This window comes from Protopterus annectens, chromosome 1.part1 (assembly GCF_019279795.1).
Source record: "Protopterus annectens isolate FY-2018-M chromosome 1.part1, PAN1.0, whole genome shotgun sequence".
Taxonomy (NCBI): domain Eukaryota; kingdom Metazoa; phylum Chordata; order Ceratodontiformes; family Protopteridae; genus Protopterus; species Protopterus annectens.
Window position 1 is genome coordinate 1,271,634,465 of NC_056726.1, and position 20,890 is coordinate 1,271,655,354.

The window sequence follows — 20,890 nt, forward strand, 5'->3', positions numbered from 1 at the left end:
AAGGTGTTCAACTTTTGGAACTAATTTCTAAGCATTACAATATACAGATTTCTAAACTAATTGAAGAAGTTAATAACTTGGACAATTCTTTGAAACAAAACTTGTACTTTGACAGATATAAATATGATTATTCTCGTATTTTTTCGAGTATTGACGGACTGGTGGAAAAACTAAAAATGAATAAAAATAAAAAACTGGCAAGGGATAGGCTGAGTTATTTTAATAAAACAGCATACCCTAAATTAGTGACTTCAACTAATATCCAACATGCCAGTAACATTATTGAGAATGAAAATGAAAACAATAACTCTAACATAGGAGTAGGTAGAGACTGTGACGAAGCAGAAGGGAGCTTGAATGACCGTGTACCTCCACGTGGTAATGTGATTAAAGTACACAACACTAGGAGTGGCCAGCAGAATAATGGTAACCATCAAAGGAATGAAAACTCCGAAGGGCGTTTTTTAGGGAACCCGAGATCCCGGCCATACTTCAAGAAAAACTGGACCAAACGATAGAGGTGGTTGACTCCATTCCTGATTCAACGTCTACTATGGACAACAACATTTTAGATGACCTGTGCGTCCTGACTAATGAAAAAGGTGACTTTACCATTTACAATTTTTCAAGTTTCTATGCGTCTCCACCTTTGATAGAACTCTTAGCATTTGGAAATACCTTTGTTCCTACAACCAAATGCAATCTTGTCAGGACCTTGATTGACCTTAAATGTTTTGTTAGGAAATTCAACTTGCATATTATGTTTAACAACAATGTTACCACTAGGGGCTCTAGCTTAAAACTAGCAAGTACATATAACCCCCCTCTACATACTATACTAACACTATTTGAAAAAACATGTGAACTAGACCTCAGGTATATGGTCACTTCTTCTCATTTTAGAAATGACCGTCCTGACTTTAACACTACTGAAGAGCAGTTACAGGCACTAGAAGATCTATGTAAAGCACCAGTTAGGGTAGTTAAACCAGATAAAGGAGGCAGTCTGGTGATTTTTGACAACTACATGTATACTAGTAAGATGGAATCAGTCCTTGACAGCCCAGCCTATAGTATATCGTCGTTGAACGAAATGAATACCTCAATTTCTAGGACTAGAGGTTTTTTAAGGGACTTTTTATTAGTGGGTATATTGACATAGATACTTACAATTACATTGACATCACTATGCCTAGGACACCAGTGATTTTTGGTATACCAAAAATCCACAAAAATATGTCAAACCCACCAGTACGTGCCTTGATTGACAGTCGCCTCTCGTTTACATACCCTAGTGCTCAACTGGTAGAAAGTATTTTAAGTAAATATATTAAGAAAGTAACACATTTGTAAGGACTCTTGGTCATTCCTAAGTAAAATGTATGAAATTGACTACAGTGACACACTCAACTTCCTTACCATAGACGTTATAAACTTATATACGTCTATACCTCACCTTGAGGCTGTTGAATGGATTTCCCTAATGTTAACCCACCTGGAGGCCCCTAAAAATGAAATAGATCTAGTATCTCAACTGCTAGACATTATACTTACATCGAACTACTTCATTTTTAATGGGAAACGCTACCTACAGAAGCAAGGGGTAGCAATGGGGTCCCCATGTGGAGCTACCGTTGCTAATCTATTCATGGCTTACTGGGAGGTAAACAACATCTTTAATGACGTTACTAGAATGAGGCATATTACATTTTACACAAGGTACCTGGACGATATTTTCATTCTTTTTGATGGTGATCATTCACTAGCAATGAATTTTGTCAATTTTACTAATGACACAACTAACTTCCTAAGATTCACCTCAAAATTTTCAGATTCAGGTACTGACTATCTCGACGTTCAATTGTACAGGGATGTTAGTAAGGGTGAATATTTCTCCAAGATTTATAGGAAACCAACCTACTGTAACTCATTTCTACATTACAATAGCTGCCACCCCTTTAAACAAAAGAAGGCCATTATAAAAGGGAAATTAATCAGAGCAGCTAGAATGTGCAGTAGGGAGGATTTATTCTTGGAAGAATGTAAAATTTTGGAGGGTATGTTTATTAACAGAGGCTACCCTCCTATCTTGTTCAATGAACTATTAGAGGAGGTTAATAAAAAGAGGGCTGAAGGGCAGCTCCTACCTCTTCTACCACATAAAATTATAGGTCAGTAAGCAAGCAATTTAGAACTAAATTTAAGTTTTGGAAGTTACACACCTCCGTTAAATGCACCTTTAAACACTGGGACGACGGAGGTTTGCTTTGCAAACAGCTTCATTACAAATTACAACATTGATTCGAAGAACATTCAATTTATTTTATACAAGAACTGGTATTATATAACAAATAATGAGGAACTACTGGAAAAACTAGGTAGTAGATCTTTGATCACATATAGGAGAGGTAACAAGTTAAAAACCCTCCTAGAAAGACCTAAACAGCTTGATTGGCTTACTAGAACAAAAGGTTCTTTCCAGTGTGGGGCATGTAATTATTGCCATCTTGTTAAAGCTACTAACTCATTTGTGATCCGTAGTAGGAAATATAACATAACACACAGACTTAACTGTGAATCCCGATCTATTATTTACTTAGCTAACTGCAATTGCTGTGAAGCATTTTATATTGGTAAATCTGATCGGAGATTACGAGATAGATTGTACGAACATGACTATGCAATAAGGAAATTAAAAAAAGAGAACGCCTTGGCCAAACATGTTATTAGGAATCAAGGACATAGTTTTCATTTTATGGCCATAGACCAGGTAGTAAGGTCAGAAAGAGGGGGTCCAGTCCAACTTTTTTTAGAAAACAGGGAGTTGGAATGGCAACTGTTATTAGACTCATTCTCCTTTCCGGGGTTGAATGAGTACTGTAACATAGCATGCGTCTTAAAAATGAGAAGTTACAGAAGATAATTACTGTTTTACTGTTTTATTAGGATGCATTTGGATTTAACAGACTATCTGTATTTGAATTCATTCTTTATACCACTAATTTAACATATTAACATGTTTTATATTTAATTAGGATTTATATTATAGACTTGTTTGGAATTATTACAAGTCCTTACTCTACAACATTATTTTTATTCCTATTTTTATATTTATATATTTTTACATTCTTATACCTGTATAATTGTATTTTTATGAACTATAAGGCTTATCATGCTTCTCTGATTTCTTTTAATCATTGAGGATTTAGGACGTTGTACTTAGTGAACATTTTGACTGCTATGTCTTTATTTGTGAACACATAGTTAATTAAGGTAAGGGTGTGACCTATAAAAGCCTTGCGTTAGCACGCTTTTTTTGAATCTACTTCTCTGATGAAGCTGCAGCTCTGACTACAGTGAAAACGCTTGTTTCTTTTAATAAAATTTGCGTTAAGGTTTTATATCTAACTTCAGCTGGTGCTTATATCTGGAAAAAGTGGTTTCAAACATTGGCTTCTACTACTGGCTTTTACTACGTACTTATCAGCGAACAAGAGGTCTTAACAAAAGAACTCCTTTGGGTTTAACGGTCTTTTTTGGTTTGCCATCTTTGTTAAATATGTGTGTGCACAGAATTAGGCTGAAAGTTCCTAATCATTCCCACTTTTTAAAAATGAATCAATAAAAAAGTCTCTATCCCTTTAAGACAGTGAAAAAAAAAGCTGGTAGGAATTATGGGTAGCTGGTAGGGGACTGGGTGTCACACAAATGTTTTACAATCCTCTAATGTTTTGTTTTTAAGACTCGGCACCAGACTTGTAATTTGAACAAACTGCCTAGAATTATTTTTAAATTTCACTTTACAAATAAAGAATTTAACTACGATGGACTCCTGGTCTTTCTCCTTCTTTGCCTGAACAACACAGTGCATTTTTTGCTACAGATTCAAATACCAGATGTTTTGAGGAGGGACCTTCAATGGCTTTTAAGAGCACCCTAACCTACTAAATACCAAGGGGGACAGGCAAGGTAGGTCTCATGTAATTTTTCATATGCTTAGCATTCCACTTTTTAAAAATGGTTATTTTTTCATGTAGGCATTTGCACCAAAACCTTTTCATTCGTGCTACTCTGACTCTCCGTTCTATATGTGCTTTATGAAAAATGCATCCTAATAACTATTCAAGCTATGCTAAGAGGTTTGAAAGTTTCGTACCAGAAGTCATTGAGTACTTGAAGATATGATTGTTTGAATCAAGACTCCATGTTTCTTTACATTGAGGCAAGGCCCTGCTTGTATTGTATTTGTTGTTTGTACAAACACAGCACTATTCAGTCATCATTATCCTCCATAGAAATGTGAGTACTAGGTCCTTTAATAATTAAATCTCCAGCTACTAGTAAGTCTGAAGAACCTTCCCCTTCTAATCCAGTAGTATCTGTTATTTCATTTGTTACAAAAGGATGACCTATATCATTCATTGAACTACCACATTGACAGTACGCCCCTGAGAGTTGACCTGATTGTTCGAGATTTGGGAACTCATGTAGACAGTGACCTAACTTTTGACCAGCATGTGACTATTGTTGTAAGAAAGTCCTTCAATATTGCACAGCTTATAAACAAGGGGATGTCATTGTTCCCCTTTACTCAACTCTCATTAGGTCACTTGTTGAATATAATGCCCTCTTTGGCATGTATCTATCCAGACACATGCAACAACTGGAAACTTCCATAGAGATACCTTACTAAAAGGATACAAGGCCTAAACGACATGCCGTACATGGACCAGCCCTGTTATTATACTCTGTATCCTACTGATTGCTAAGAGGCCACCTGTGTCTGGCTTACAAGGTATCATCCGACCCATTACTGATGGATTTACTACACATCAGCAAGTCAAAAGGCATAAGAAATACTGGATATAGGGATATGAAACTCTTCTGCAACATCAATAGAGCAGTTTGGAGGGAGAGGTATATCACTCAGAGAATGCTGCTGCTCTGTAACTGACTCTCCATCCACATAAATGCAAAGTTTAACCCTGTCCATTTTCAAGAACAACTTAAATCTATGTATAGAAAACAGAAAATATACCGCAGAACTGGCCCATGTACTACTAATGGACAGAGGCAATTCGTAAATGCTTTATCCCATGCATAGGTCCCTTCATATTATTAATAGTATGATCCCAATTATTCTCATTGGAGCACTATACAATTATTGACCTTGGGATAGATAAGATTATTTTGAGCACAAAAATGGAAATTGTCTAGGCTTAAAATTGCTGACGAGCAGCTAGCCTTGTATTTACCTATGGACCTGTCATGCTTAGTCATACTAATCTCCCTGTTTTTACCATTTCATTTGTAAGCATAAAGTTCTGTTTGTACTCCCACAGCAAAATCCACGTTGTCATCTTCAGTCTTTTCACTCTCCGTTTTCTTTACATCGTCCATATTCAGTTTAGATTTCTTTTAGTCTGCACCTTACCTCCTTTTTTTTCTACATTTCTGGTTGGAAATATTTTCTATAGATTGAATGTTTCGTGATTGAATATTATTATAATTCCCTGTAATCCAGGTATTGCATAACAAAGCAGTCTCCTTTTTATTTAGTATATATTTTTTTTGCATTCTAGACATTAATTATTGTTTTTGCCCTACTTATTTGTTGTGAGCTTCTCCCTTTCTTTATTTTATTTTCCTCTGCATGCTGTGAATCCCCAGGTTGGTGTATACTTGTATTCTGAATTCCAAAAGTGTCATCTGTAGTATCATGTTCTATAGGGGTTGAGTGATCTTTACTAGCAGAGGGCACCTTCCTTTCTTAATTTTTTTTAATATCATCAGCTTAGTATGTAATATACATAACAGAGGTTTTCCAGGCTTTGCCAACTGCAGTCGTCATCAATACATCTTGATATGCTGTCAGTAATTGTAAACAAATAATCCATCTTTTGACATGAGGAACACAAATCACCAGTGTTATCACGTTACCTTTATATACACAGCATTTAGTACACTAGGTAAAATACATATGTTTCAGCAAATTGTTAATTGCATAGTTATATAAAGGATCCGTTCTGAATTACAGACAATTAAAATAAAGAATTTTAGAAGAAACAAAAAATATCAAAATCACTACTCACAGAATTCACAGAAATTAAAACATATTAGTATTTTAAGTCGACTTGTAATGGAAATCCCAAAAATGATATGCAAATAAAATATTATTGAGCTAACTTTGTACAGGAGAAAGTAGTTCATAAAGATTATTCTGACTTAAACTAGTTTTGACATTCTCACTAAAATTCTCGATATCCTTTACATTGTATTCTGTGTAATAATGTGTCCCAAAATATCACTCGCATTTGCATGTCATTATAACAGTAAAATCAGAGGTAAAAATCAATCCTCTCTTACCAATCAATTGCAAAATAACTCACAAAACAACACTGGATGGTTTCAGACAAGTACTGGGTTGTCCTGTTTACAATCTGTTTGAATTTGTAGTTGAACTAGGCCCCTTTGGTTTTTGAACAGCTGAGAGGAGTTTTAAAGCTCCATCAGCAGTTTTGGAGGGGAAGAGAAAATGCACTGTAAGAGAAACTGAAAAGAATAGTCTGTGATTTGGGGCACACACACAATGTGTGTGTCTTTCTCAGTATCTGCTGCATGTCGTAGCAGAAATGAGAGGGTGTAAGGGAGGATCTAAGGGCAGTGTTTAGTGAATTCTTGCCTCAGTCTTCTTTATTACTGGGTCCCCATAACAGCATTCTGAGATGGTGAATGAAACCATGCAAGGCATTCTTTGGTTGGCACTAGCATACCTTTAAGTCAAAAGGAGACTGTTAATGTTAGACATACCTCCAAGTGACACCCAGGAGTCTTCATGCCCCTGAGATAGGGCACTTTTTCCATATGATGAAAAAATAAAACTTTGATTAATGTTTTTGATGTAAAAGAGTTCCTTTATTTAATTTATTTCTTCAGTAGTAGGCACAGTAACTAAAGTAAATATAAACTGATTAATGTGATATGTTTTCAGAAAGGTAAAGCATTAAAACATGTTTTATGAACCTTCTTTTTCTTTCAGATTGTGAGGATTTATAAAGACTTAGTATATCAGAGGGCCCTTTCATTGGAAGGCAGACAGTCTGCTGTCTCTACACCTACCTCATCCAGGTACATTAAATGTTTTCTTTCATGGCGGGTGTGGGATATGATGTCTTGTTATGTATGATGCAATATTTGTACAAAATATATAATGTGGTTGTTTACTGTTGTATGTAATAACCTGTATGTTACAAAATCCATGGTCACTGCAGCTTACGATGTCTAGTATGTTCATAGGATTCTATGAGGTTACTAGTCTATTTGCCTTGAGGTCCTTCTAAACCTAGCTGAGAGTTTAGCCCATGTTTAGACAAATCGGCACCCAGTGGTCCTGTCCAGCAGGGACACGGGTGAAATCCCAGGGGTATATTTTCTGTTTCCCATTCAGTTATCCAGGTTGTGCTTAAAAAGGGGTAAAGAGGTACTCTGCTTGATGTGGAGAGGGAGTCTATTCCATAGATGGAGGAGTTTCTGGGACACAAATGTGTCCCACCAACAAGTCTTGTTGATGTCACAGACCAGGTTGAAGCCGAGCGTGTGGGTTACTCGAGTGGAGCTTGGCTTACAGATATGCAGCAGTCCCATCAAGGTGGGGTCCGTAATCGCCTTGTATGCCAGACAGAGGTTACTTCTGAGGAGTCTGTATGAAACTCAGTAGAGGAATAGGGCTTTTAGCCTTATCTGTATATGGTAGATGTTTGAGGTCCTGGCTCCTCATGAGGAACCTCTGTGGTCTCTCCAGCTGCTGCATTGCGAGGTACTTGCCGAAAGAGGCATTGTACTCAACAATGGGCCTTATAAGGGAAGAATACAGGGATGTTATGACCTCCTTGCCCCTGGATGAAATACCCTTACTTATGAGGTGGGCCATGTAGAAGACTTTCCTTACAACAGAAGCAACATGGTGGTCAAAAGTCAGGTTGCTGTCAACCTGGGCGCCCAAATGCCTCCCGACTGATTGCGTGCTTAGGATGTTGTTATTAATGTAATAATTTGTGGGGATGTCACTCTCCGCAAAGGGGATGATGATGCATTTTTTGGTATTCAGCTTGACGATTTGTTTCTGGCACCAGTCATTTGTCTGAGTGAGACCCTCTTGGAGGATGTCCACATCACTAAGGGAACTGATGACAGCACCCAGCATGCAGTTTTTACTGTTTTAATCATTAAAGGTTCTTAACTAAGTACCCTGTTGTTGTTAATGGCTTTTTTTCCCCTCAAAGAATTGATGTCTAAACATTGTCTTCTGTCGTGTAGAATTTTTAATCTCATTGAGAATCTAGCTTCTGTAAATGTGCAATATAGCAATGCCTCATTTCTCATTGTCTGTCTACCCTAAATGGTATGAACTTTCTTGTTTGACTTAGATGTGTATCACAAATTGTTACACAACTGCACCTTATAAACTGTAGCCTCATTTCTTAATTACGTGTCTGACCTTTGCTTAGTATCTGATGTTATTGGAACCTATTCTGTTGTGACTGTGTGTCAAACAGCACTAATTTCAGATCATAGCACAATCTAACATCTAGCTTTAACCCTAGACACTACTCAGGTGACCTCTGTTAAACCAAGCTCCCAAACCATAATACCCTAACCATAATGCAGGTCCTGACAACATGGATTTGCAATTTCCTAATGTCTCTGTGACCAGCGTAGTAGATATGAGCATCCTGACATAATGTAGCAATTACCAACAATAACAGAATCACCACTGATCTATTCAGAAAACCAACGAGGGTTAACTTATTACTCCACAGTAAAAGTCTACATCCTACAAAAAACAAGTATAATGTAGTGAAATCCCAAGGCTATAGATTAGCTCAAATTACCACAGAGATGGAACCATTTTTGAGAAACCTGAACAACTTAGAGAATGATTTTCTAGTGAGAGGCTATAAAAGTCAGATGTTAAAAAAACATCCTGGAACCCATTATAGAACTGAAAAGGACTGAAGGACCTTCACTCAAACTCCCCAGTAGAAAAATATTAAGTAATCCCACAGAGATTAACAAATGCAAAAATAGCTGCATCCTGACATGTCTGTGTACTTAATAAAGGATTTTCGACTGGAAACAGACTGCTTGCCTTGCTTGGATTACTTTTGAATACTTAGTAATGCTGTAGAATTATATATTTTCTATTACTTTTTGACTTGACGAGTTTACGTTCGCTACTTCTACTACTATTGTCTGATCTGATTAATATACAGTGATTAACTAGAAATATATGGACTGAAAATCTTCCACACAGAGAAGTTTCTTACACTGTTTTAAAAGAAACATTTCCAAACCTCAAGTACCTCCTAAGCCGTCAAATGGTAACACCTTTCCTCAGCAGTCAGCAAAGCACTCTCCAGAAGCAACAGTCAACACCACACATAAGCCTTCACACAATGATTCCACAAGAGCAAAGCCTGTAAGGCAAGCAAACATTTTACCTTGTACTCTTGACATAGGGGGTTCTATTGTACAACACACACATACCCTTCTCACCAGGCTGGGCAAGAAGAAGATAATGGTTAGTTGCCTGTCTGGAGCTAGGATGCACAATATCATGCACGCGCTCCCTCAGGTCACTGCATCACAGCTACCAGTGTGATTCTGTTATAGTCCACGTGGATGTAAATGTCCTGAGATGTACCTCACTGGACTGTATGAAAAGAGACCTTATGCTTCTCTCTGAATATGTGTCACAGTTAAGTGCGTGCCTTGCAGTGAGCAGCATTCTACCGTCAATGATGCCACAGTATGAACAGAAAACAACTGATTTCAATAAAGGCTTAGTTTCTGGTGTCATTCCAGGGGAGTCCAATATCTTTGAGCACACAAGGACATGGTTAAAAGATCACATTGCTTTGCCAATGATGGTTTGCACCTGTCCCCCTGGGCTTTTGGATATCGGCTAAAACTTTATCCTTCCACTCAGAGCTATTTTTAGGTAATATCAAAATGACAAAACTGCCAACATAACAACACAAAAAAAACTTAAATGAACCTTAAGGTGCTACTGCTCAGTACTAGGAGCCTAAATAAGAAGCTCCACACCCTACAAGCTCTCTTCAGTGTGAAAAATGTAGAAATCTGTGCTGCTAATGAAACTTGTTTTAAAGACACACAAAGAACTCTGGCCATGCAAGGCTACAGTGCCTTCCACATTTAGACCAACAGCAGCAGAAGCAGGGCTTAAAGGTGGAGGCATCTCAATCTGCATTAGCAACACATACAATTCTAGATTGGTTGAACAGGATAATGCCTGTCACCATAGACAAGGTTCCTTGCCATGTCTAGACTAGGTACATGTCACCCTCAGTGACCCACAAAGCTCAAAACTCTTACCTAGACTTACTAGAGGTGCTCACCCTCCAACAGAATACCCTATTCATGGGAGGCTTTAACTACACCTCTGCAGACTGGGACATGTCCACTGCCTCTAACTCCAGGGCACGTTTCCAGTACTTTAACACAAACACCCTGGACCAGATGATGTGCAATTCAACCAGAGGGGCAAACGTATTGGAGCTAGTAATCACCAACATGGGAGAGCATTGCCCCCCCATGCGGCATACTCATTGATGAGGTCTTACCACAAAGCTGCCTCCCTCAAAATAAAAATAAACCTGGAAAACACTCTAAATGCATAAGCGTTAAGAACTATTCTAAAGCAAAACAACATCCCATTAAGTAACAGTTTGTGAAAATTCATGGCTCCAGAACCAGCAACAATGCACAGTCTAGAGTGAAAACAATATATAATATTTAATGACTACAGCTACAAAGGATTAAGTGCTTTCGTCAGTTTGTAACAATTGAATTCATCAGAATAAAGTTTTCAATAAGCTAATCATATTAGAAACTTTCATATAAGATCACATGTATAGGCTGCGGCCAATGTAAACACAACACTCATTAAAAACATTCCACAAGTTAAAAAAAATTCCACCGATGTACAATTTACATGTTAAAAACAAAAACAGCAACAACTGTGGTTTATTTTTTAAAAATTCGAGTAAAAATAGTAATGAATATATATAATTTAAATATACTAAATGTGAAAGTAATTTAAGAACAGTAGCAACAGAAATGATTCATTAAGTCCTGGATTCGAACATGTGTATAATTTGATCTGCCAAACCAATTCCCTCAATAAAATTAGCTCAGGGACCCTTCCGAGGATCTTTTTCCACTCTATCCACCCCCAAAAAATAAAAAAAATATATGTTTGGATAGTTAAGCATATGCTTATATGAAGAATTGTTGGTATTCATATGTCTGACATAATAAAGATATTCATAAATACAATGTCTAAATTTCCTCAGTGTTTTTCCCAGACAAAAACATGGTCATTGTTGACACTTGAACCAGGCCAATTGAATTAACATTACAGTGAAATTAAGTTTTAATAAAATAGTTTCCTACTTTTATGTAAGCCACGATGGTGCAGCGGTAGCGTTGTTGCCTCACAGCAAGAGGTTCTCCCATTCGATTCTCTGCTGGAGCGCCTTCTGTGTGGAGTCTGCATGTCTTCCCCGCAGTTGAGTGGCGTTCTGAAGGTTGGACGTCAAGCTGGCACCTGTAAAAAATCTACTGCCAATCATTAGCAGACCGGAGTTCCGCTGTGGCGACTCCTAACCGAGAAAAGCCGAAAGAAGAACAAACAGCTTCCTACCTTTATCCCCTCACCCACTAAAATGTAGTTATATAGGAAATAGAATCTGCACTTCAAAGTACCTTTCTTGATAAAAGGAGCACTTGAAGTAAAACTAACACCTCCTTCAAGAAAAATTTTAATGGAGCTTCCCCTTCTAAATACAGCCTAGAATTTCTTTCCAGTTCTGTCCATAACTTTGTCAAAACCTAAAAAAAGTATCCAATTTTTCTCCATAATTTTTCTAATATTTCAGTGATAATCATGTAGGTGGTGATAAGAGTTCAGATAGGTATCACTGTTACACTCTTTGAGGTCAACATGGGTTTCATTAATGGCACTTGCATGTTTGGGCAATAATAAAGGTGAAAAAAATATTATCTTTTCTTTTGGATATGACCTCCTTATATATCCTTTGTACTATTTCACCTGGATAGCCCCCGACTATAAACATGTTAGTTAAAATTATCACAATCTTTAATAAATAGATCGTAGTCAGAAACCTTCATCACCAATTGAACAAATTGGCCTTTAATGATGCCTCTTTTCTGATGGTTAGGATGACAACTAGAAAAAAAATAATATAGAATAATATATAGGTTTTCTATAGATTTTGGTAATAAATGCATATTTTTTCAATACCCTTACTAATTTCTACATCCAGGTAATTAATTTTGTTAAAATCATATGCAAAAGTAAACCTCAAGAAAGAAGTGTTAGAGTTAAGGTAATTAATCAATACATCATTGTCCTGAATGGGATTTTTCCAGGCAATAAAAATGTCATCCAAATAATGTGTGTAAATGGGCCAAGGAGGTTGGTTGTCGTGGTTGAAATCAAATTGTTCTCCCATTGAATCAGAATAATATTTGCAAATAACAGGGAGCGTGCAGTGTCCATGGCAACTCCCTTGATCTGCAAGTAATATTGCCCCTCAAAAAAGACAAAACCGTTCTTTGAAACAATCTCCATAAAAACATCTAACACTTTTATTTTGTTAGATGTAAGATTGGTGGATTCCATTGAAACATTCCAAACCTGTATTGTGGGGGATAACATTAAACAGTTTAACAACATCAGTAGTGAGAAAACAAATATCCATTAAAGGCATATCCCTAAACTTTTGTAAAAATCCACAAATCCTTGTACAGATGTGAAAAAGATTCAAGTGCTTGTTTGAATACAATATCTATATACTTGGCCAAAGGGTGAATTTTGGCTTTTCTAGCACTGACAGTGGATTTCAACAGGGGGTGGGGTCCTCTATGAATTTATAAATCTTTGGAATCCTGAAAACGGATAGAACCAAAGGAAATTTACCTTTCAAAAAATCCAAAAGCTCTTGGTTAATCTGACCATGGTCAACTAAATCGTAGAGCAAACATTTAATTTTCATGTATGAAATATTAACATAATCAATCAAGGATTCTTCATAAAAATCCTCATTTGACAGCAGATTCATTTTGTTCACATAGTCAGACCTAGTCCTGATTCAACTCCCCCATCTTTATCCAGCTTCATAACCCTTAACTCCCTGCTGTGACATATTTTTTTTAATAACTGATGTTAAGAAGGTGACAAATTAAAATAAGTAATCTAAAATCAAATTTGCATAGCTTTTCAAACAGGGCCAGGGCGTGATGTAAAGGGGGGGATTAAACATGCTTCTCCTTTATAAACCATTCTTCTCAACATTAATTTTTCTGTCACCGAAAATTAATTTAAAATTAAGCTTTCTCAAAAATAGTTTAAGATTGATAAGATTCTCAATTCTAGATCTTGTCATGGGGACAAATGTAAAACATTTGGCTAGCAGTTCAGCATGTTTTTATTCACTGGAAAAGTCTGCATAGTTAAAAATATTAAAGTCTCCGTTTTCTTTAGTCACCATGGTGGGTCCACATAGTTCAAAACTAAAATTGTTAACATCAGAAAAAGTATTTAAAGTCTCACTCTCCTGTTATAGGTCCTGTGGTTCCAACTCTGCTGGTACTGGGTATTGAGATCCACTGCTACATGGCTCTGCTGTTGCTGCCATTTGTCCCAGTTCCAAATTCTCTGTGAATGCCTCGGGGGGGGTGCCCTAAAGGGAGGGGTTCAGCCACAGGTTCATCAGTTGGAGTGACGTGATCGTCCGCTTGTTCATAGGGCCACTCACAAACCCTTTGTTGGGTTTGGGATAAGCAGTACCAGTTTCTAAAACAGTCCCTCTCAACCTTCTTTTCTTTGCATTTTTTTTTTACAGCAAAGGAAGTCCTATCCACTAAAGTAAATATATTCTTGCAATGTTGTTCATAATTACAGAATAATAAGTCACTGGTAATAACCTTATCTAAGTCAGAAATCTCACTTGCCAGTTGATCATCACTTTTAGGTTATGTTTCATAAGTACTTCCATTAATCTGCATCCTTGTAGGTCTAACAGACCTAAAAGCTCTTTGTGTAAATCTGAATTTTCCACTAAACCAGTAGCAAACTTAATCTTCCCAGTCCTTTAGGTACCTGTATGGCCTTAATACTTTCAAAAAAAAAAACTGTTTTCCACTTGAAGTTTTCTAAACTTGGATAACTACTTTTCAAAACCTTCCAGTAATTGGTTTAAAGTACTATGCTCTCCTGCAGGCATGGTAAACATGTTCATCCTCTTGTTTAGCCATACACTGACCCTGTCTCTCGAGAAAGAAATGTAAACCACCTTCTGCATTGCAGTTCGATTGCTGCTGTTGCAAACTTGAACAGTAACTGGGGTACATTGTCCCAATGGTAAAGAAGATGAATGGTAACTCTCATCCTGGTTAACGTCTCGCTGGTGTGGATGAGCAGAATCCGATGTGTAACCTGAAACCTGTTGGGTTAATTGTTGTAAACTTTGGGTAAGTAATTCCAAATTTCTAGTCAACTCTTCACTCACAGACATGGGAAAGGCTTCTAACTAGCCTGGCTTAAATGAAGCAATTTCCATTTCTAGTGAACTTAAATTAAGAGCTTCTAAGTTTTAACACTGTTTTTACTTTTATTATGATCTGTATATGGTTCACATAGTATGTATTTTTTGTGTTGCTCTCTTTTTAAATAGTTGTCGGGCTCGTTGCAACTTTATTTTTTTTTTGTATCTGGATTGGATAATACTTTTGCGGGTATGTTGCTACAATAGTTTTTAATTCTGTCTGTTTTTAGTTCACATATGGTTCTGGTTCATAGGTTCAAAGGTTCATACTAGGCTATCTGCCCTAGGGCATTTATAAGCCTAGCCAGAGTGTGTATGGCTTTCGCCACCCATTTTAAATTAATTTTGCTATGCCCTTTTTCGAGGTTAGTATACTGCGCTTCTGTCTAACAGTGACACAGAAGTGATACCCGGGGTAAACCTACGATCTCCCATCCACTCATCAAGATTCCTCTTGAAGAGAGTCAATGAGGGACTCTGCCTAACCTGGACTGGGATTTTATTCCAGAGTGAAGGGAGCCTCTGGGTTATGAATCTGTCCCTCCAGCATGTCCTATTTATTTCAGTGCTGAGGTTTAAGTCCCTCGAGCATGTAGCTCGATGGGATTTGGATTTTCTGAGGTGCAGCATGTCCATTAATTCCGGGTTGGACATGGCTTTATAAGTCAGGCACAGATCGCCTCTGAGCAGGCGGTATGCCACTGAGTAGAGCTGGAGTTTCTTTAACCGGGCAGCATACGGCATCTGTTTGAGCCCCTTGATCCTCTTGGTGAGGTACTTTTGGGGTCTTTCCAGTTGCTGCAGGTGTCTGGTAAGGTACATCCCAAAAGGGGCATTGTACTCAATTATGGGCCTGATGAGGGATGAGTAAAGAAGCACGATGACCTCCCCTGATCTAGATGTGAATCCCTTCATGATTAGGTGGGCTATATAAAATGTTTTTCTGACCACTTTGGCCACGTGGTTGTCAAATGAGAGATTGCTATCAACTTGGGTCCCCAGGTCCCTAATTACTTCTTCTGTACTTAATGGATTACCACCTATGTGGTAATTTGTGGGCACTTTGTTTTGCCAAAGGGGATGACTATACACTTTTTGGCATTTAGCTTGAGGCCATGGCTCTGGCACCAGTTGTCTGTTTCTATGAGGCCCTTTTGGAGGATGCTTGTGTCAGCTGGAGAGTCTATTATGGTGCCCAGTTTGCAGTCATCTGCGAACTTGGTCAGCCACAGTCCTTCCATGTTGGCCTGTACCTCCGAGAAATATATACCGAACAAGAGAGGTCCCAAGACTGAGCCTTGTGGGATGCCACTTGTAACTGGTTTGGAGTCTGACATGGCTCCAGCTATTCTAATCATGTGGGTTCTGTCCTTGAGCCAGTTTGCAACCCATCTAGTGACACAGGGGTTTATATTTAAGTTGATGAGCTTATCTATAATGCCCGAGTGTGGTATTGTATCGAAGGCTTTTGCGAGGTCCAGGTAGGCTGTGTGGACCACCTTCCCCTTGTCAATGGCCTTGGTGACTGTTTCAAAGAAACTGACCAGGTTTAAGAGGCAGGATCTGCCCTTAACAAAGCCGAACTAGGTAGGATCCAGTGTCTGTAGGTCCCCAATATCTTTATTTATAAGGTCCATGATGATCCTTTCCATAGCTTTGCAGACCAAGCTAGAGAGACTTATGGGGTGATAGTTTCCAGGATCCGTTGAGGCACCACCTTTGTGTAGAGGTACCACTGTTGCTGTACGCCACTCTTTGGGTACATATCCTGTAGTAAGGCTGAGATTGAACAGTAGTTTTAGGTTTGGGTTTAGCTCTTCTTGGAGTTCATGTAGGACGCAGCCCGGGACACCGTCTGGTCCCATTGATGCTGTGTTTCTTGCTTTGGAGAGGGCAGCTCTTACCTGAGCATCTGAGATGTCAGGGGGGCAGCACTCTGCTGGGATAGATATTAGCCCTTTTGGTGGGGAGAGGGGGGAGAAGTTTGCGCTGAACCTGTCAGCTAGGATGTTGGCAATGTCTGTGGGTTTGGTGTATTATTTGTCATTTTGGACTAATTCTGAGCATATCTGGGAATTCCCACCCAGGTTCCTAGCATAACTAAAGAAAGCCTTGTGATTATCCTTAGTGTCCTGTGCAATTTTTCTCTCGAAGCTGGCCTTAGACGATTTTATGAGTGCCCGTAGTTTTTTGCTAATACTGATCAGAGATGCCTTCCCTTTTTGGGATTTTGCTCTGTCATGTAGTAGCTTCCTCCTTCTATTGTATAGTTTGTTTATGGCTGGGGTCCACCAGACAGGACGTCTGCCTTTGGAGGATTGGGTCTTGGTTTTATTTGGGATTGCATGATCCATGCATTCCTGAAGGTGTTCATAGAATGCGTTTATAAAGGATTTTGTGGTCTGGGCCGTATTATCCAGAGGCCCGGGGGCTTTGAAGGATTCCACCTCGGTTTTGAGGAGTGTGAAATTTGCTTTAGAGAAGTTTTTCACTGTGGTTTTCTGGGCATGGGGTGGGGTCGGGATATGAATATCGAGTGAGATTAGTTTATGGTCTTATCTTACCAGTGAGGGATACACATCTGGTCTGGAGCATAGAGTCCCCATGTTGGTGATGATCAGGTCCAGTATGTTTTCCCCTCTTGTGGGAGTGGTAACAAGTTGTTCCATAGCATTTGAGTTTATAAATTCTAGGAACCTTTGGGCTAGGGTGTTGGAGCTAGAGTAATGCTCCCAGTCTATGGTTGGGTAGTTGAAGTCACCCAATATAATGGTGTTTGGAGAGACCTTCATATTTTCCAGTGTTCTCAGGAAGGCCGAGTGGGGTTCCTGGGTTTGGGAGGGTGGTCTGTAGCAGGCTATAAACTGGAAGGCAGTTTTATCCACTGTTAGTTGCACATGGATAGTCTCTGATGCTTCGTGCTGTGCCACCAACCTGGAGGTGTGGGTATCTTTGACGAATATTGATACTCCCCCTCCTTTTGTGGTTCGGTCCAAGTTTTGGGAGCGAAAAGCATGGTATGAGGTATAACCTGGTAGTGCTGGGGTGCTCTCGAGAGCCTTGAACCAGGTTTCTGTTACTGCACAGATATCGATGTTCTCCATGCTAAGGAGAGTTTCGTGTGCATCTTGAAGTTTAGACTTCTGGCGTTGAGTAGCATTACTCTTAGTTTCTTATCCCTTGTGATACCTATGGAGGTGGGTTTGTCTTTTGAGCCTTGCCTAAAAAAGGCACTATGGGGGTAGCAAGAGCCTTTGCCAATATCCGAAAGCCCAGGGGTGACAGGTGCAAGCCGTCCCTAGCGAAGCATCGTGGCTTGTCGAGCATGTCATCCCAGGCTGACAGGCATTGGATCCCCTTTGAATGACACCAATACTTAAGCCAATTGTTGAAATTGATAATCCTGTCTTCATACTGTGGCATCATTCTTGGTGAGGGTAAGATGCTACTCAAGGTCAGGGTCATACGGGCCTGGGCTACATGCCCAGAGAGCTCCTCTATGTCTCTTTTCATGTAGTCCAGGGAGGTACGTCTCAGGTCATTCACACCAGCATGGACAATGACTGAGTCATATTTGTACTTGCCTTGGAGTGACCTGAGTACTTGTGTTATGTGGCGGATCCTAGTACCCGATAGGCAGCTCACCGTATCTTACTTAAGATGAAAGTGCTCAACAGTATGATAACAAAGCTCCTCTGAGTTTTCTGCTACCTTGTTGTTTGTTTTTTATATATTGTTAAAATGTAAAAAATGATGCAAGACTTTCTAATTTTAGGGTAACATGGAGACATCAGGTACAGCCCATTTTCATTGGCTATACAAATGTTGGCTTAATTTTTCTACCAACCTAACCATCTCTTTGTAAGTCTGGAATTGGACAAGTATGCTTGCCCATCACTGAATAAAGTTCTGCTTAAGCCCTTAACTGAACTGTTTTTTCCCTCTAGAAAGAGGACTTTATTTATTTTTGCTAAGTTAGCTATGGCCAGTCGATCAGACATTCTGAACAGTTATCCTTGTATCTAATTGTTTATAGTAGTGCAATGTATGACTTCAGTATATATTAGCTGATAGATATTTTAAACAGTTGTTGTAAATAAATATTTGTATGTGGTGGTAAACACCTCGAAAGGTTGTTCTCCAAGCCAGTTCAGTGCTTTGATGTGGTGACTGATGACACATTTGCATGATATTTAGTGCTTGTTTGTCGTGACATCACAGTGCTGTTTCACATAGTATGAATGACTGCTCTGTAAATATGTCTTTTTTATGACTTTTTTACTAGACTTCCTTGTAGTTTACAATGTGTTTTTGCACGTTTCTTTACTGCTGTTTTAATTCCTATATGTTTAATACCTGCATGTGCCACTAAGGTATATTCTGCACGTCTTTGATGGGTGCACATAATTGTTTGCTGCACTTACTGCACAAAATATTTAGTGTCTGCTGCCATATTACCTGCAGGCTTCCCTGGTCATACTTTGCATTCATTCGTTACCAAGCTGCAGTACTCAGTACATTCTTTGAACTTACCTGTCAGATAGTCATGTCAGTTTCTTCTCTCTCTCCTTCTGGTATAGTAAATGTAGGATCCTGTGGGTTTCCATGGTGTATTGCATGCATTTTTATTATTCTCCCTCCTCATTGCTCACCACTTGATAGTTGATGAGGCAGCCCGTTCATCTTCAATTTTACAATCCATCATTTTTAATGATAGATGCATATGATATATGAAGCACATTGCACCTAGGATATTTTTCACCTTTTCTGCTTTGAAAATGGAATATGCATTCTTACATCCGCACTGAAGGTCTTGGGCTCTAACAAAATAAATCTGATGCAGCAGAATTGTTTCCAGAAATTAGAATAGACTGTGGAGTGTATAGTACTGCTATATGCTAGCAAATTTATTTCTCCATTGATCATTCAGTCAAGTGGAATGTACTTGTGCCAGTACAACCACAGCTGTGGTACTTGTGGAGCCAACAGGAGTGGGACCTTCACAGGCAAGCTCTACTAATTTGTGTCTGGGCACAACTTGCAGGACAGCGCAAGGAGGGTACCAATCATGTCAATCCTGACCTGTCCTTGTAGAGAATGTCTGAATTTGTTAACCAACCATCAGTTAGGCTTACATACTACCAGACTAGAGCTAAGTATTACTGTCCTCCTTAACTTCTGCAACCTTTGTAGTAGGCCTTCCATGTAGGACCAACATCACCTGTTCATGGTTTTTATTTTCTTCTATTTCCTTTGTTGCGGTCTGCTTGGTATCAGGATTCCTTCTTTCTCTGGATTCAGCAGCCCTTCATTAAAGGCTTACAGTACATTTCTTTCAGAGCAACCCCTCTCAGAGAAGTCATATTGTCACATCAAGTAGTCTTAGAGAATAATTACATTGTCTGATGGAGTACCTTAAGTGGTGTAATAACACCTCTGAATTATATGACTGTCATTCATGCTTGCTTTGTATCCTGGTATGCATAAACTGTCTTTATAGTATTTTGTTTGTGTGTAGCACAGTTAAGTCACTGCACTTAAGCATTCTTCCATTTTTTAGATGTGCACTCTTTTATACTGAGGTCAGATGGCCAGTTTCACAGATGTCAGTAAGCACCTCTCTCAGCTTCTTGTGTTATGGTTTCCTGCATTATATGGCTGGTACATTTCTGTAAAACAATCCTTTGAGAACTGATGATGAGTTAAAAAATTATTTGGCATAATTTTGACTGGTGTTTTAGGTAAATGAGCTTTATAATTGTTAGTCGTGTAACTGCTGCAAGCTCTGCATGCTGTTTGTACAACCTGGGTCAAATGGCAGTTAAGGTTTAGAAATGTAGTCTGTGGTGTATATATCAGTGGTAGAAGTGCAACATATTCATAGACTGTAAATTCCTTTTTACCATTGTCGGCTAACGATGCATACTTTTTTCTTTTTTATTTGCACTTTCATTTGAGTAGTGGTGTTTAGTTGGGGAGGGTGATGCATCAATTTTTATTTGGAACAAATAGAATTTAAGGTAATTCTGGCTAGGATGATTGTTAATGAGGTATCAGGGGATTACGGATGACAACAAATTCTGTATTGGTACTCTCCATCAGTTTTAGGATTCCACGAGGAACATTAGAACACTGGCATCACTCAGAACATACAAATTCCTGCCCTCCTAATCCTTGTTTGTATCGCTAAACACAGATTGGTGCATGGTGTGCAGATCTACATGTGGAAAGTCATA

General features: G+C 38.7%; 1 protein-coding gene across 1 annotated transcript in view; it reads left to right on the forward strand.

Annotated features, from left to right (window-relative positions):
- The window catches only part of LOC122809800 (C-Jun-amino-terminal kinase-interacting protein 3-like), a 1,405,059-nt gene that overhangs the window by 467,794 nt on the left and 916,375 nt on the right, over positions 1-20,890 (forward strand). Inside the window, exon 4 of the mRNA XM_044081538.1 lies at positions 7,040-7,128. Within this exon, the coding sequence (XP_043937473.1) occupies positions 7,040-7,128 (89 nt within the window). The remainder of the gene's footprint in view (positions 1-7,039; positions 7,129-20,890) is intronic.